The sequence below is a fragment of the Gallus gallus genome, chromosome 3, assembly GCF_016699485.2.
Source record: "Gallus gallus isolate bGalGal1 chromosome 3, bGalGal1.mat.broiler.GRCg7b, whole genome shotgun sequence".
Lineage (NCBI taxonomy): Eukaryota > Metazoa > Chordata > Aves > Galliformes > Phasianidae > Gallus > Gallus gallus.
This window is the reverse complement of record NC_052534.1, coordinates 66070210-66088009: the sequence shown is the minus strand read 5'-3', so window position 1 is coordinate 66088009 and position 17800 is coordinate 66070210. Positions and strand designations below refer to the sequence as shown.

Genomic DNA, 17800 nt, shown 5'->3' with positions numbered 1-17800 from the left:
TCTCTGGACCCGGTGTAACAGCTCTGTGTCCTACCTGTACTGGGGGCCCCAAGCACAGACACAGTATTCCAGATGAGGCCTTACACAGGTGGAACAGAGGGGGACGGACAATCACCTCCCTCACTCTGCTGACCACATCTCTTTTGGCCTTCCAGGTTGTAAGTGCACACTGCTGGTTCATGTCCAGTTTTTCATCCATCAGGACACCCAAGTCCTGCTCTCAGAGTTGTTTTCCCTGTCTGCACTCATATATGGGACTGCCTTGACCCGAGTGCAACACCTTGCGCTTGGCCTTGTTAAACATCATCAAGTTCTCATATGTGTACTTTTTGAGTCTGTCCAGTACCCTCTGAATAGTGTCCCTTCCTTCTTATTATGTCAATAGCATCACTCAGCTTGGTGTCGTCAACAAACTTGCTGAGGGTACACTCAATCCCACTATCCTAGGGAAGGCCACAAGCAGCAGGGAGGCAATAGAAGAATGTAAAAGCAAAGGGACAGAGCCCTTACTCGGGATCAGACAAAGAGAAAAAGGTTAGAAAACTACCATTTAACCAATAAGGCTTTTAAAGCCCTGCCCACCCACAGGAACTGAGGAGCCCAAAATATTTGTACCCTCTAGCACTTGGTAATATACATTGCATCAATAGGCAAAACGCCTGAAAATAATTTGTGCATGCTGAATTGTTTGAATGAGCTTTCAGTACCTCATTTAACATTAGTCTGAATTATTTTAGCCTGTCCCCATAAATGCCAGTAGGAACACAAAGGCCAGCGAGTGCTCCCACCAGCATCCCACAGTGTGCTGGCACCACGTCAAGGTCTCCCAGAAGGAGCAGCCTCTGGCAGCTTCACCAACAGCCAGCACACACAAGCACAGGATGTGGCAGCTGAAGTGATTATGCATCCCAGATCCCAAAATACACAGAGGGCAGAACTACAACCATTCAGACCACTCATAAGCAAGGCTAGGTATAAAACGCTGCTGTTACGTGGCTCTACTTTTCCCTATTAAACCATCTGTAACAGTCTCACTTTTTCCCCCACATAAAAAAAAGCTACTGAGCTATGAAAAAGAAAGTGCTGATTCAGAAAAGTCCAATGAAGCTTAGAATTAAAATCACAATTTACAGAAAAGATGGCTAGAAATGACAATTTATCCTTGGAAGAGATTAAATTCACAGTGTTGGCAGTAGAGAGAAACACCAGACAGACCCAGGAGCTGACAGGCAGCCTCCTAGCACCTAACTCAAGTCAATGGTTCGAGGGAAAAGAAACCTTTACTAGTAGTCATCTGCCTACAAGCTAAGCATTAGGAATAAATGTGATCTTATAAAAGACATTCTTCAGCTTTTCATTTTTTGGGTTAAGAACAATTTCTGAGCAAGACCACATACACTGTGGTAAAAGTGACTTACAAACATTCATTGGTTTCCAGGACATTTTATTGCTACATTTAATACATGGTGCTGTCTCAGAAAAACAACGAATAGAACACACTAAGAACACTGACTGTTTTTCAGAGAAACTTACTTTTGATTTCTCATTGAATTTTTTTGGAAACACATTCAGATAGGGAATTGCTATAAATACTGGATGAAATACATATCTTGGTGGCAAGAAGATCAGAAAAAAATATGGAGATGCGAGTTCAGACCTTTCAGAAAATTCCCAAGAGCTCTGCTTAAGACACCTAATTTCACTGACTACTCAGGAATAGTATCTGTGTCCATTAAGTGGAGACTTCAGAACCTTTCTGGGAAACCTGTGCCAGTACTCAGTTAAAAAAAAAAAAGTTGTGGGTGTTTTTTTGTGTTCAGATGGAATTTCATGGATTTTAACCAGTGCCCATTGCCTTCCGTCTTGTCCATAGGCACCACTAAGTCTGACTCCCATTTCTTTGAACTGTTCCTTCAGGGATTTATACATACATAAAATGCCCCCCTCAACCCTTCTCTTCTCCAGACTCAACAGTACCAGCTTTCCCAGTCTTTCCTCACACAAAAGATGCTCCAGTCCTTTAATCATTTTTATTGTCCATGTTGCTCCAGGTCTCTGTTGTACTGGAGAGCCTAGGACTGGAACCAGTTCTCCAAGTAAGGCCGCACCAGTGCTGAACAGAGAGAAAGGATCACCTCCCCCAGCCTGCTGGCAATGCTCTTCCTAATGCAGCCTAGGAAGTTGTTAACCATCTTTGCCCTGAGGGTGCCTTGCTGGCTCATGGTCAGCTTGCTGTCCAGCAAAGCCTTCTTTGCATAGTTATTTTCCAGGCAGCCACCTCCCAGCATGTACTGGTGCCTGGAGTTATTTCACCTCTGTGTGGAACTCTGCATTTCTCTTTGTTGAGCTCCACAGGATTCCTCTCCAATCATTTCTCCACAGCCTGTTGAGGCTCCTCTGAGCAGCAGCACAACTCTCTGGTGTATCCACAACTCCTCAATTTTGTTTAACCTACAAGCTTCTTGAGGGTGCACTCTGTCCCAGCATCTAGCTCATTAATGAAGACTGTGATGCAGCTTTACGGTGTGCTCATGCCTCTCAGAATCCGAATCTCCATTATCTCTTCCAAACAAGCCAATATAATGGAATAAGCCAGTAATACAGAAGCCTCCCAAATTGTTCAAAAATGGATTTTTTCTAATGATTTTCAGATTAGCCCATACCACCATTCAGCCTTTAGTTTCTGCAGTTCCTCATGAGAAATTCAACATAAATTTGAGGGAGTTAATCACTAACTCATTCATATTTTCCAGCTTTACTTTTTTAAAATCTTCGTGCTTGAAGCCCAGCAACAATATGTCTCTCAAGAGCACACAAATAGTTGGCATTTCAATTATCTTCAGAGTATACCCTACTTACAGGGAAGAAATTAGGGCCTCTTTTGGATACAACTGTTATCACATAAGAATCTCCTCTAGCATTTCAACATTCCAATACAACAGAACTGGCTGCAAGATGGATGCCTGCTTCAGGAGGGCCACTGAATGGTTTGGGTTGGAAGAGACCCTTAAGATCATGTAGTTCCAACCCCCTGCTATAGGCAGGGACATCTCCCTCTAGACCAGGCTGCTCACAGCCCCATCCAGCCTGGCCTTGAATGTTTCCAGGGAGGGGGCATTCACAGCCTCACTGGGCAGCCTGTTCCAGTGTCTCACCACCCTCACATTAAAGAATTTCTTCCTAATACCTAGTCTAAATCTACCCTCTTCCAGTTTAAAACCATTTCCTCCTGTCCTGTCACTACCTGTCCTTATAAAAAGGTCCCTTCCCAGCTTTCCTGTAGTCCCCCTTCAGGTACTGGAAGACAGCTATAAGGTCCGCTCAGAGACCTCTCTTCTCCAGGCTGAAGAAAATATATCATCCTGCAGTTGGAAAAAAAAATGTAATCATCACACTCGCCCCAGGAGCCAGTAGATTTATTCTAAGTATCTAGGCAATACTACATACAAACCAGTCTTGAATCACAACACTCAAATGCCTTTCAATTCAGCAATATATTCGTCAATCATATTGTCAATGTCTTCAGGTTACAGAACAACTAAACCATTCTAAACAAAACACAGAATCAAGTATAGCAGCGTTTCTTCCACCTGCACACTACACTTTTAAACACAAGATTAACTATTAATGCATTAGTTATAAATCTCCTTCTCGTTGTGGAAAATACCTTTAATCCTGCTTGTTTACTAGAAAAATAACCGCTTCTTTTCCAACTATTTCACCTTTACCTTTTATGTATTTCTAATATTTGACAACCCTGAAATTTCATAGAGGCAAGCAGTGATCTGCTACTTATCCCCAGTTATAGAGTTTTACTATGAAGTTTGGAGAAGAATAAAATAACATCCAAGGAAGAATTAGAAGAGTAACTACTGAGTGCATCTAAACAATTTATGCAACTGCTATTTGCACAAAGCTTGAACAATTTAAAAACAAATAATTAAGGAATGAAATGCTGATATATGGTCAGAGGACAAAATAATTTGACACTATGTCCTCACAATGTTGTGTCTAAATACAACAGAACCAGCTCCATCCCACAGCGCTATCATGACAAAAGTCTCCTTTGGACTATATTCCACACACTGATTCTTGTCTTTTGTCTGTTTTAAATCATACTACTATGGAGACAAAGAAACTGAAAAATACATCACTGCTGTCAAAACAGACTTAGGCAGAAAGGCCACTGGGTAGATTTTGTGTAAAGCAATCAACAGCAATGGAGCCACCTCTCAAATCCCTAAGTGACCTTGACCTTACAGTGATAAGCACTTCAAAAGGATGGTATTTTTATCTGCTGTGGCTCTCGACACAGAATTACTGCATGCACTACACACAACACTGCTCAGTTCATGAATATCGTGAATTTCTAATGCTTCACAATGCATTGAACATTTGAATACTGTATATCCGTGCAACACTACTAGCTTATAAAAAGCCGTAGGTACAAATCGTGCCTTATATTTCAAAAGCCCTCAGCATACTGACGGCACTCAGAGGGTAAATATTTAATCAAGCAAATGCACTTATTTTGCAATGCAGGAAATTCTTGCATTGCAAAATTTTACTCATTATCCAGCACTTCTACAGTAATGCATATTTTCAGTCAGAACCTGCTCTTTAAATACTTCTGATCCTCACAGAAAAACACCTAATTCTTACCAACTTCTAAGGAGCTTATATAAACACATGTATGTATGAGCACTACTGTGCCTTTTTTTTCCTCTTAAGATACACGCAATAAAAATACAAGTAAAGCTGGTTTGTTTGTTTGTTTTTTGCTATGAAACTTCTCTGTACTTAACAAAGCAAATAAGGAATGAGGAAAACAAACTGTTATCAAGTACCAAACCATTAGTCTGAAATAAAATACATTGTTAGCAAGCTGATTTGTAATAACAATTGTAATCTTTTGAAACCATTCTCTTACGAGTCATTTTAAAAACCACCCAGTTTTGAAAAAAACCTTGATTAAAAGGGTCACATACATTTCCTTCTCAACATGAAAGCATGCAAGACAAAACACCAGAGAAGGCCATTACCATTAACCAAGCAAGAATGTCTCTTTCCACACACCAGAAAAAAATTATTTACGAAGTATTTCATGAAAAGCTCATGCGTGATTAACTTTCACACTTGCATACTTCAAGGAGAACATTTACATAATCTTACTGTAGAGAAAAATAAAATACCTGTTGAAGAAGAATGTCAGTGAAAATAGTTTTGTTTATGTACACTTACTGCAATCTCTCTACAGGCCGACATGGATATCCCTGTACCTTCAATTTGCTTCAGTGCATATTCCTTTTCATCTTTTCTGTACAAAAAAAAAAAAAAAAGAATCTTTTTAGCTCTGATTTATGTCATATCAATTAATACAAGTACAATGATTTATTTTGGTTTGGTTTAGATCAAGAAGCCAAAAGTCTATTTTTTTAATTACACTTAGACATTCAAGGCTCAAAGGCTTCCCTTTAAATACAGATTTGAAATGTTACAAACAAAACTTCCTTCATAAATGTTGCTAACCTATCTCCACCTCTCTCTAAACGATAACCATAACTGCAAATCGATCTACAGATGGTTTTGGAGACTTTTCCTACAATTCTCAGATAGTGGCTATCACAGAGAAGCAGCACAGTCGCACTCTACGCCTGGAAAACTCCCCCGAAAGTATCTAGAAACTACAAGGATCTTACTTGATTACGAGCCACTGGCAATCAAGTTTTAAATTAAAACATAATAGCATGTCAAAAGTGAAATGTGGATTTCATCAGGCAAGTCTGCGTTTGCCAGACCCAAAGTACAGGACTCTTGCTGAGTGCCTGCTACCACAGACCCCTACACATTACATGAAACTCTGTGCTCTGAAGTGCAAAGTTGAAGAACATGAAACAACCACAGTTTGTAGCAGGTTGCAGGAAAGCAAGAAGAACAAGCAAATGAGTAGTATGCAGATCACTCTGAAAGTAATGCCTTCCATTTATTTCCATGGAAACTACAACAGACACAGAGAGCACAATAACACTATATAATAGAGCAAATTCTCAGCTACAAAACACTATTTTTTCAACACAGTCTATGCATTTCTGACAGTGAGGAACAAGAGCCTGCATGCTGAGACAGTAGCAGTCTATACAGCAGAGGTGATCTACTGTCGCTGCCACCACTGCTGAAACGCAGCACCCACCACCTCACATCCACTGTTTGGTGAACATTGATGGAGCCCAAGTGTTAACAAATGTCAGTGGAAGCAATCTTTTCCACACAGAGGAACTCAATAATACACCTCTTCTTCACACACACTTCAGACTGCCCCTCTGCTGCCACCAGTCACACGGCAACAACATGTAATAGAGTACTGGCGGGAAGGTTCAACCTCTACTGCCATACCACCAGCATCCACCTCTGACATCATGGGCCAACATAATGAAATAGGAGGCACTGCTTTCAGAGCAGCTCTCGTGATACAGCATTATCTCCTTAACGCTCATGGAAAGGTTCAGTAGGATTCAGCTGCAACAAGTGGGTGTTAATAAGCACCATTACCCATCGTGCTTATGCACTTACGTTGGCTCACCAATTACAATTTCTGGACAATTCAGTAACTCGCAATCTCCCAAATTCCCTACAGCAAGTTTCCCTTCTTTCCAGTCCCACACCATTTCATTTTACTACCCAGAAAAACTAAATTGCTCTCAGCCTAGGGGGTAAAAATTTAAACAAATGTTGTTGCTCGTTCCAGAAGCACTTCAATCTATGCTATTTTAAGAACAAACAACTTTTTAACAAAATAAAATAAAACAAAAGCCTGACAATAGGAGTAACCCCTCAAAACTTCCCGCCGGTACTCCAGGTTACTGAGCTGAAGGCTCCTCGAGGCCTACTGGCAACAATTCAGAACCTCTCGTTACAAAATCCACAGTGGTATTAGGCTGTAACCTCGTCCTTCAGCTCCTGCTTTCTTCCCTGGCCAATAAAGATAACATTCCTTACGCTTTAGCTTGTACAGTGCAAAGGAGAATGCTGTCCTGTCCCCACAACACTTTACTCAGTTGGCTTTATTTCCATTCACAGCATTCAATGCAGGAAATGAAATTATGATTATTTTGGTTACACTTTTGGTTTTCCTTTTCCACAAGCTTTAAAAAAAAAATTACCCAGTTCACTTTAGAAGGGTACAGTTCAGTTAATTTAGAATAATTAAAACATTTCAAGGGCATCACACTATCTTACCTTCTGCAACTGTACCTCACAGTATTCCCATCAGATGAGAAACTTTTACACACCAGGCAATGGAAGACTAGAAACAGCTTGCCCGAGATCATACAGAAAAAAACCAAGGACCTGAAATTTGCACATGATTCAAACTATTGTTTTACCCATGTTATTCAAATCCTTAAACTTCTAGTGATGGACCCTCTTGAATTCACATTTAACATACATACTAAATTCATTATTAATTATCTACATAGAAGAACTGGCTTGGAAGCCTATAATCACACTGAAACTGCACTTGTGACTATTACATCAGTCTGTGTACTGGCACTTATAAAAATAAAAAAATAAATTACACAGCATCTTGAAATGCACAATAAAAACATTCCAATATCTAGCCAGGGAAAAAGAAACTAACAGAAGACAACAATTTACTTCTGTAAGCAACATTCACAGAGTAATTGTGACTTTATAGGACAAAGCCTGGGAAAACTACCCAACTCAGCGTCCTTAGAGCAGAGTACTGGGGTAACACCACGTCCTACAGACAGCTTGTTACACTCTAATCACACTGTTTAATTGTTGCCACACAGCACAAAGTTCAGCAGTCAGCCAGAGACCAACCTCAATTACCAACTTTTTTCCCCTCCACTAAGCAAAGGTAAAGCCATGACACCCAAATGCACCTAGAAATTAACTGAAAAACACGGTATTTAGATTACTAAGAGTTGCAGGAACAAAGCCACTATGTGGATCACATTCAGCACTGGCTAACAAGCACAAGCTGCTCACAGCTACAGAGCACATGGCCACAGCCTCTTAAGAAGGTATTAGTAGCAGTAAAAGTGAAAGGCCTAGAATTAACTGGAAAAGGTGTCCTAATCCTTGCAGAAAGGAAGAGTTCTTATACTTCAGTGTTTTCTATGCAGCAGAAGTACTCATTAGTCTAAAAGAATTACAAGACAAAAAAAAAAAAAAAATCAGCACACACTGTCACTATGGTACACATTCTTCAGCAAGCAGAGAAGTCATTTGCTGTTATCCTTTTCCTCCCTGTACCAAGCCTCAAGCAGCCAGCAGCTCAGCCAGCTCCTTTTTGCCCACACTGCAACTAGCCACAAATGAAAGACATTGGGAATCTACATGTTCATCTTGATTTACTTCTACAGAACAGTATCCACACTGAATTTCAATAGATATGTTATTCAATGAAAGTAATGGATAAGACCAGCAAATTTCTGCCTCATTACCCAATGGTGGAAAGTTCAGCATCTCAGTAGTGCCTGTGGGCTTGCTATGCAGCTGGCTGCCTGCTGAACCATCCCTGGGAGCCTGGTAGAAGGCTTCACTGTGCTGCAAGTGGAGCAGCACACACATGTAGGGCACAGGAAAGACACGCACATCCCCTCATGTGCTTGAATTCACGGGGCAGGGCAGAAAGCCAGCCTCCCTAGCAGGCTGTGACTAGAGAAGCCCAGTGTCATTTCAGAGTCCCTACACCCAGCTTGCAGACTCAGCTACCACACACACTCCTCTCCTGGCGTTATCCACACTGCCTGGGAAGATGGTATGGTTCATCACCTACAGGATATGCTCTGACACCACATGGTATCATTCTGAGTGTGGTGATGAACAAGTTTCTATCTTGAATAGAGGCTGTAGGAAGCTCCGTACTTCAGAATGGTCCAGCAAGTTTAACAGTCTTTCATGAAGTGCTGTAATGCCAGAAATCACACAGAAGCAAGAAACAAACAAATAAATAAAAAACCACAAGATATAGTGCATATATCTTTCCACAGCCCTAAAAAGAAAATACAACTGCAATTACAAACACGTGCTCCAAGGTGACAGACAAAATAGGACAAAGTGTTTTAGAAAAATGTATTTAACAGCAGGCATGAGTAAAACGATATACAGACTTAACTGAAGTCAAGATCAAAACCAGTTGCAATCACACTCTTCTGCCCTCCAGAATTAAAGAAACTATTTCTACCTCTACAACAGAGATGGTACCTCATCAGGTCATATTCATGAAACAAAACTCTGCATTTCTAGCATGATGCTTTAGAACCGTATTGATCAAATGGAGCCTCTTGGTTTTCACTAGCAGACCCGAACAAGCCTTCTGTGTGCAACTGCTGCAACACCAGCTCAGAAGTCTTGAACTTGAGAAGTGAGAAACAAAGTTTGCATCTCTTCTGCAGCCACATAGCTAAATAAAACTGGGAGCAGCAGAGGGAGGAGGCAACAAACCTACACCACACAGCAGTTTTTACTATGCAGTATAAAAACAGAGTGAAAACAGAACCTACAACCTTGATTCAAGTACACACAAGGAAAACACTCTTCAGAACAGAACATGTACCACACATTGCACTGCATCTCAGGATCTTCTGTCTCACCACATCTTCATAATAGCAATTTTCAACAAGGGCCTGAATGCTACGCAGTTTATCAGCACCACAGCCTGATGATGACTACTGAAGTCTGTTAGGTCTCCCTCCAGACATCCCAGCTGATGTCAGCAACCTCTGCATACGCGTGCAGTCACACCAGAAGGCAGCGCTTCTCTTTACTCTGCTAATTCCAAGGCCTGGAGCACAAACATGAAGCCTTTCTGTAATCTATGAACATACCAGAAGAAGCAGGGAAGGCAACCTAATTTTAGAGATCATCCTTCTCAAAACCTAACAATACCAAGCTCCTTAATGCTAGGCATAGCTTCCTCCATCATTTTACAGCATTTTTTTTAATACACTTGTCAACATCAGGTACTTGCATAAATGCATGCCCAAAGGAAGGCCAACTCACTACTCACAATCTGTGAATTTATTTAAGCAATGATTTTTGCATTGTTTTGTGTGTTTTTTAAATTAGAAAGCCTGCCACCACAAGATAGAGAAGAACTTGATAATTTTGTTCATTGAAATCAGCATTCGAAAATCAAGTTCAATATAAATGCTGTAAAAGTTTATAAGTTGCACAAGATGTTTGAACATAGAGCAACTGCTCACGACAACTAGCCTTCAAAAAAAGTCTGCCTTTCATTACATACATTGCAAGAAACACACGGGAGAACAATTACACTGAGCTTAGCCTGCTGGAAAATCTGACACATCCCAGCCATGTAAAAGGGATCGTGTTAAAAGTACCACTGGCATCAGGCTATGAATAGACACCGGGTGTTATCACACTGTCCTATTAGAAGCTGACCTATACTCTACTTTCATTCCATTATCTGTAGAATATCTTCAGGTATACCTTTAAAAAACACCTGACATGGCTGCTCTTCTGCTTCTTATTCCTTTGGAGACTAGTCTATGAACTCAGAGGAGATGTGCACGTTAAAGAGGAGGGAACTTTTCAAAGCACTGCGAGGATAATGGCCTTTAAACATCACTTCCTCATATTGTGCCCTTCCACAGAATCTCAAAAAATATCTGTGAATATGTAAATATGTATGAAAAAATACACGACTGTCACACCACCATGGCAGACGCTCCTTATGCATGGGATGAGGTGACAGCTGATTAATAATAGACAAAACAGTAATCTGAGCACTAATCACATTTCATGTCATAAAAAAAATACTCACTTTCCTCACTGTAATTGGATCAAACGGAGTGGGGAATAGAGATTTGTTAACAGCAACATGACGCAATTAAAACTATTCCAGGATCATTGGATCTGACCTAACCAAATTTTCTTCCTCTTTCCTGTAGTTCCTAAGTCATAAAATTAAAAGCACAGAAACTGCCTAACTGCAAACAGAGATTATTTTGCATTCACAGCCACTGACAGATGTTTAAGATCTCCGTAACAACAGAAAACTGGAAGTCACATCAGCCGTGGCTTAGCCTTTATGTTTTAATAACAAAACGTCTTAAAAGGAAAGAAAGCACAACTTCAGTCACTGCCCCACCACTCCATAGCCATCGCAGAAGATGCACAGGACCTCAACCAGCCACAGGGCTGGTGTAACTGCTAAAATTAGGCTGCCTCCAAAATGTCTCGAGTGAGCGAGAACTGTGAATTTCAAACGAGTGGGTTCATTTTCGAGCAGATTGGCATAAGCAGACCTGACAGCCTGTTTATAAATTTAAAAGCTGGAGTGTTCAAATGTAAAAGCTGAAGTGTTCACATTAAACTTTGAAAGCTGTAAAATTATTCCGCCGCTCTAGGTAATTTCTGCCAGTGTTTGCTGTATTAAAGCAGGGGATGGAGCTGTACCTGATCTTCTTTCTTTCTAGACAGGCTTGATTACAGATAATGAACAGCTTTAGGAAATACCTCCCTTCTTGAAAGGCCACCGCAACTGAGAAGCAGCAAGGAGAAAAAACCTTCAGAAAGAAAGAAGAAACAAGCTTTTACTTATCAGTGAATTGCGTGCCAAGGCCACAGATCTAGGGTCCTTTAAACTTGGCCAAAAATGAGTCTGCCTTTTGTTTCATAAAATCTCTTACAAGAACCACAACCTTCAATTACATTAGCCATCTGTTTTTCAGTAATTTTAAAAGTCCTAAATCCATAGTGTAAAAACGTACTGTAAATACACAGCCCGGCACACCAGGTCTCCTTCTTCAGTGCAAATCCAGCTAAATACTACAACGTCTACGTCTACAGGCAGGAAAACAGTGTTAAAACACCAAATATTGAGAAGCCTGTAGTTCCTTTGCAAGAACCTCAGTTTGATGCACTGCAGAACTTCTGCTCTTCAGACTTTCCAACTCAACAAAGAACACGTGAAATCTCCAACTGTCTTCACCAAAACTACATGAACACTTACTAACACAACATGGATCTAATCCTTAGTAACAATGTTAACATTCAGGACCTAGTTAATAATGCAAAATAGTTCAAAAGCTGAAGTCCAAATCATTAGAAAGAAGAAAGATCCAGTACTAATGGAGCATCTCTATTTTTTCCCCTTATTTCAATGTCAGAGCATCAAGGTTTCACATCCCTACAGATGCATGCCAGCTGCTAAGAGTAAGAGTGCCTTGCTACTTCCCAACAATTAAGACAATCTTTGGCCAGTAATCCCTGCCTGTTCCCAGGGAACTCAAATCAGAAGATTTCCTTGGAACTTGAAGTCCATGCATCGCACAGTGAATACAGGCTTCTCTTGATCTCTTAGTATCTTACTAGCATAGCCTGGACAAAACTTTAAACCATTTTCTCCTCACCTCTGAATTCATGCTAAAGTAGAATAAATGGCATTTCACTTGTAATGGTCTTTCGGCTGACACAAACTGAAGGTCAAATTAAATTTGCTAATTTGTCTACCTCTGTTTCTCATTTGAAGCATGACAGAACTGGGCAAAGAAACAACTGGTTATCCTCTACAATGACTGGTTTTAATAAAAGGAACAAACACAAAGCTGACTTTGTAGTCTACAGTGTCCTTGGGAACATGGTAACAACTCATACAGGAACACCATTTCAGGAACAGAAGCATTCAAAGACAGACTGAAACCCACTGCTACACTAATTGCACTGAACAAAGCCACAAATACAGCACTTCTCACTGAGCAAGGCACTAAAATCTTATCATTAATCCATACGAATTCATGGAAATTTTAATGCTGGTGATCACCTTCTCTAAACACCTTTATATTTGCAGAATTCGTGAACCATTCGGTAAGAAGCCCCTCTCATAGAAGGATCTACTTGGGAGTCAAACAGCTCATCTCACACTGCTGGCATTTCATGCATGAGCTGCCTTCATGCCATCAGATCTCTTCAGGCAGAAGTCTCCATGACATTGCAAAGCCATGGGAGAGTTGATCAAGGGCACTTGCAGTCAGAGCAGTCAGTCCCATGTTACTTGCCTGGATGCTGCAGGCACTCCAGTTAGGGCAGGGAAAGGAAGGAGGGACAGAACAGGCAGGAAACCTTTCCTGGCAACATAGAGAGGATCTACTTTTTCTGCAATTAATGCATGAGGAAACCAGATATATTGCCTCAAAGTAGCAGCGGTGTCTTACTTCACCTCTGGATGTTGTTTCCTTCCCAGAAGATCTACCTTCTGCCTCCCGATCAATTGCTTATTATGTTTATTTTCCCTTGACCGTAAAAAAAGAAATCAATTGCATCTTCTGCTTGTGGGGAATGGTAATCAACAAAATAAACTTACTGCAAATAAAGTCCAGTTTCTGAGAACCTATGTTTAAAAGCATATTAAGGCTATCCACAATTCCTATTTGCACCAGAGCCCTTACCCAGGAGTTGGCAAACCAGCACGCACAGGCAGCTGTAGTGAGGCTCTGCCTGTTGGAATGCTTGACTTCTTGTGTGGTTTCATCTACACAATGAATGACCCCAAAGCTGTCCAAAATCATAAACCTTGTGGAAAACAGATGACAATTGAGGGTGAAACGAGAAGTTATGCAGAAGCCTCAATCAAAAATGTATTAAAAACTGCTAATCCCAAAGAACACAGAAGCAAACAATGTTCTTCATAATGTCAACTGTTTCAGTAATCCCTGCTCCTTCAGTCTTTGTCACAGTAAGGAAAGCCACTTTTCTTCTTTCAGTTTTAAAGAAAATACCCACTAATTTTGCAAAGGACACTCAACTTATACAACATTCCTTTCAGCCACTCTTATCAGATACATTAATATTTCATGCAGCATCTCAAAGCATACAGGTTAAGTAAAGATGTGTGCTCTCACAGAGAAGACTAAAAAAATATGAATGGGAAGCTCAGATACAGAAGTATCCACCAATCTACAGACTATCACAAGAGTTCGTTAATAACAACCAATTTGGATCTAAAATGTTTCTGCATTATTCCTTCTCAAATCTACTGAGATAACGGAACTCACAAGAGTCATCATTTCTACTGTCATCACAGTTAGCATTTTTACCTGTCAGTCACCTAACTGACAAATGATCCATATAAACAAAGTCCCCAGAGCAGGGAGGTGTTTTCTAAAGCTCAATTATTTAGATACATTCACTTATAAGTCAAGTCAAAACAGCAAAGGCTTTGCTACACAGAAATTGTTCTTCGTTTCCTAAAAGCCACACACTGAGCTAGACAATTTGATCCAAATGCAGTTGCCCTAGACGAGCTTCAGCGTTCCTTCAGGCAAACATGCTGCTACTGAAATGAATTCATCTTTTTAAGTTCTTATACTTTGCAAAAGAAACCGGAAAAGTGCAGCCTGCGTCAGTTCTTCAATGCCAGCAAACAAGCTCAAGAAACACATCTTTGGAAGTCAAACATAAGAGCTGGAAATAACTTCAAAAGATCCTTTCCTATATTATATACATGGTCTGCATTAACTCCTCAACTATACTTTAAGCAGCATTAAGTGTATGTAATTACAGTCTGTCTTTGCAGTGCAGAATTCATCAGTTAAAAAAAAGAAAAGAAGGCAAAGACTTGGGTCAGATGGCATCTGTACAAGCTACACGTTCGATTAAGGCCACAGAAAAAACATCCTTTCTGGAGGTATTTTCAGAAGACAGAGGAAAATTTAATGAAGCTGCTAATCACGTCACTAAGTGAGATTTGCTTAGACTAGTCCACAGAAACAGTGGTCACACAGGCAACCAAGCCTGCAGCATTCTAAATCATGGTGATTTCTCAGTTGGTTTTCTTTTTTAAACCATGCATAATGTGATATGCTTGAAAGTAAAGTTATAGAGAAGCACTTCTACTACAATACAGGGGATTACACTGGATGACCCAGAAATACACTGACACGTTAGATTTCTGCCCAGTAGTTCACAAGAGAAATATTCAGCTTCTAACCCAGCTCTTCTTCTACTTTACAATGTACCTTCTTACCAAGTGGGGTGCAGAAAGGGACCCATTTCTCTTTCTACTCTAGTTTCCTTTTCCTGCAGTTATTAGGAAACTCTTAACTCCTCATTCTGTAACAGGAAGCTTCTTATCCTTTGTCTCCTTTTTCTTTAAAAAGAAAAAAGAAAAAAACACTATATCTTGAGAGGTTTTCCTTCATACGTTATTATGGGCCACCTTCTGCACAAGTATTCTTCTGCAAACTTGGCAATAGCCTTCAAGTGTTTTTCTCTCAAACGCAACCTCTCCTGCTTCTCATCACCCACACTCATCTCATTTTTGCCTCAATCTCCTGCCACGGCCCCAAAGTCCCTCGCCCTCATCCTAGCACAAAATGAAACACCAGCACATTGCTGCCTGCGTTCTGACAGGCCCAGGCCACGCGGCTCATCTCTGCGCTCAGAGAGCAACACAAGAAAGGACAAAATCACTACAGAGAGACCATATGTGAGAGCCTGTGGGAAGCACTGAGGATTACTCATCATCACTCACACGGTCCTTTTGGGCAGGAAGCAGAGCCATGGTGTAGCTGTGCTATCAGCTCTCAGCACAATTATGAAATACTAATGAGCTCTTCCCAGCTCAGGGTTTTTCATGAGAAGGCACTGCAGACAACTGGTCAGACAGGTTTCTCTTAATTCTCCTGCTTCTTCTCACACATTAACACCGCTCACTGCTAGGAAACGTTCTCAGGATTTGCACATAACCCCACACTTAGGTTTACCTGGCTATACAGAGATCACATAGCGAGGCACCAACACCTTCAGCCATTCTATCTTCCCCAAGCTAGCAAGTTTTTCAAAGGGGAAAAAACAATGAAAGTGAGGAGCAAAACACAGCTTCTCTAGTATCATTATAGGTAGATATGTTGCTGCAGAGAAAGGTAACTGCTCAGAATCATATCCATTGCTCCCTGATTTGGGTCAACGTCCCTGTGATGTAGCCCATCACAGAGCTCCAGTAGCAAACACAGGAGCAACTACAACTGACAATTCAGAACACCTCAGTTTCAGACAACGTCAAATAGTGAATATGAAGTTTGAATAATAACTTATCACAGACTCTCAAATATCTTACAAGCACATACTTGCATCGGTACACAACGCTGTAGGTACACATTCAAGAGCGTATATTCCTCACCACATCAAGGAGCTGCCTCTCAACAGCAAGGGCAGCTGCAGCATCCAGGTTCTCATTGCCCTGTGACTGCAAGCCCAGCACTGCTTGTTTGTAGCATTTAGTCAACTCCAGTGCGAGTTTCACTTCCTGACACACTTGTGCTCTATTAGTTCGTTATTTAAGTTCTGAAGAATAACAGTATGGGAGAAGCGCACACAAATTATTGTTACACCAATACCGATCTAGCAGATTACACGGACTGCCTCTGCCTGTTGTAAGCTGCAGGTTTTCCATCACCAAAGTGATGTCGGCCATACATGTGACCAGATGCAATCTGTGAGCAACACGGCTCTGCCTGCAGAAATCCCAGCTGCCCGAGCCACGCCACAGGAACGCCTGTTTCGTTCGGTGCGGCTGCTCCCCTCACCACTCCTCTCTTTATCAAGATTTGTTCACGTCTGCTTTGAACAAATATGACTCATAATATTAAAAAATAATAATAATGTAAAACTAAAGGCTACTTGGCAGGAAACAAAGCCAGCATTCTTGAGTTAGATTCATACTTACTCTGACTGTGGACTTCCCCTTCCTTTCTCTAACTTTCACTCAACCAACCCCTGGGTGATGCGAGCACTTCATGCCAGCATTAAGAACTTGACAGCCACACTTCTGCACGCCGACACCACACGGAGCAGCACAGACTCCCCTTTAGCCCCAAGCCCTCAGTGCTCATGAATAGGAGCAGAGGGGTCGGCAGGGGCAGCGCTCACCCCTCAGCATCTCCCACCCCTTCCACTGCCATATTGGAAGCTGCATATTCCTGTCTTTCCCTGCACCCACCCACTTCTTAAAAGGTGTTTTGAAGCATAAGGATTCAAAATACTACATATTTAGGTTTTTGTTTTGTTTTTAACTGTTGTTGGCAATTTTGCTTTAATAGCCTCTGTTGCCCTCAGCCATACAGTGAGCCAAAGAGCAGTAACACAGCCACGGTGTGACAGAAAGCAGCCAGCTCAGCTGTTTGCTTAAAAGCAAGCACAAGTGGCAAAAACCAGAGAGCTTTTGCTCCCTCCGACCTGTCTCAGCTTTTACAAGTGCTACATCGGCTACTGCAGAACCAAGAACAGCCTGTTTCCAGGCTGACTCCTGAATCCCATTGCTCCTGGTGCGTTCCTAACTAACTAACAGCAGTACCTTCCCAGCTTGCTGACATGTCCAGACACACTCCTGCAGGTGAGCAGACGTATAGATGACGGAACAGAAATACCCTGCAGTGGCGTGAACTGATAGACCGATCTTCTCAAAGAGCACAGGGAAATAATGCAGACATACGCAACACCACCACCAACAAAAAAACCAACAGAAATTCCAACCCACACGTTTTCCTACAAACTGCCTCCCCTGCAATAAGGAGGTACAGGAAGTCTAACTAAAAACACCATCGTGGCTGGTGTTCAAAGCATGGACAGATGCGAAACAAGTCATAGTTCCCCAGCCATGACTGGGGTAAGTGTACTGGACTTTTTACTGGACTTTTTGCTGTTTTACTGGACAAATGTGAGTTGGTGTCCAAAGAAGCATTAGTAAAGTCAGCATGCTATTTTTGAGGTGATACGAGCACAGAAACAACAGGTTTTCCAGCTACATGAA

General features: G+C 41.3%; 1 protein-coding gene across 3 annotated transcripts in view; it reads right to left on the bottom strand.

Annotated features, from left to right (window-relative positions):
- CDK19 (cyclin dependent kinase 19) overlaps window positions 1-17800 on the bottom strand; it is a 117623-nt gene that overhangs the window by 96707 nt on the left and 3116 nt on the right. For 2 of the 3 annotated variants that reach the window (XM_040698316.2, XM_015284576.4), the window contains exon 2: window positions 5242-5317. In XM_040698316.2, coding sequence (XP_040554250.2) covers window positions 5242-5317 — 76 coding nt within the window. Of the gene's footprint in view, window positions 1-5241; window positions 5322-17800 lie in introns of those variants that run through there. The other variant, XM_040698317.2, reaches the window with a different exon arrangement.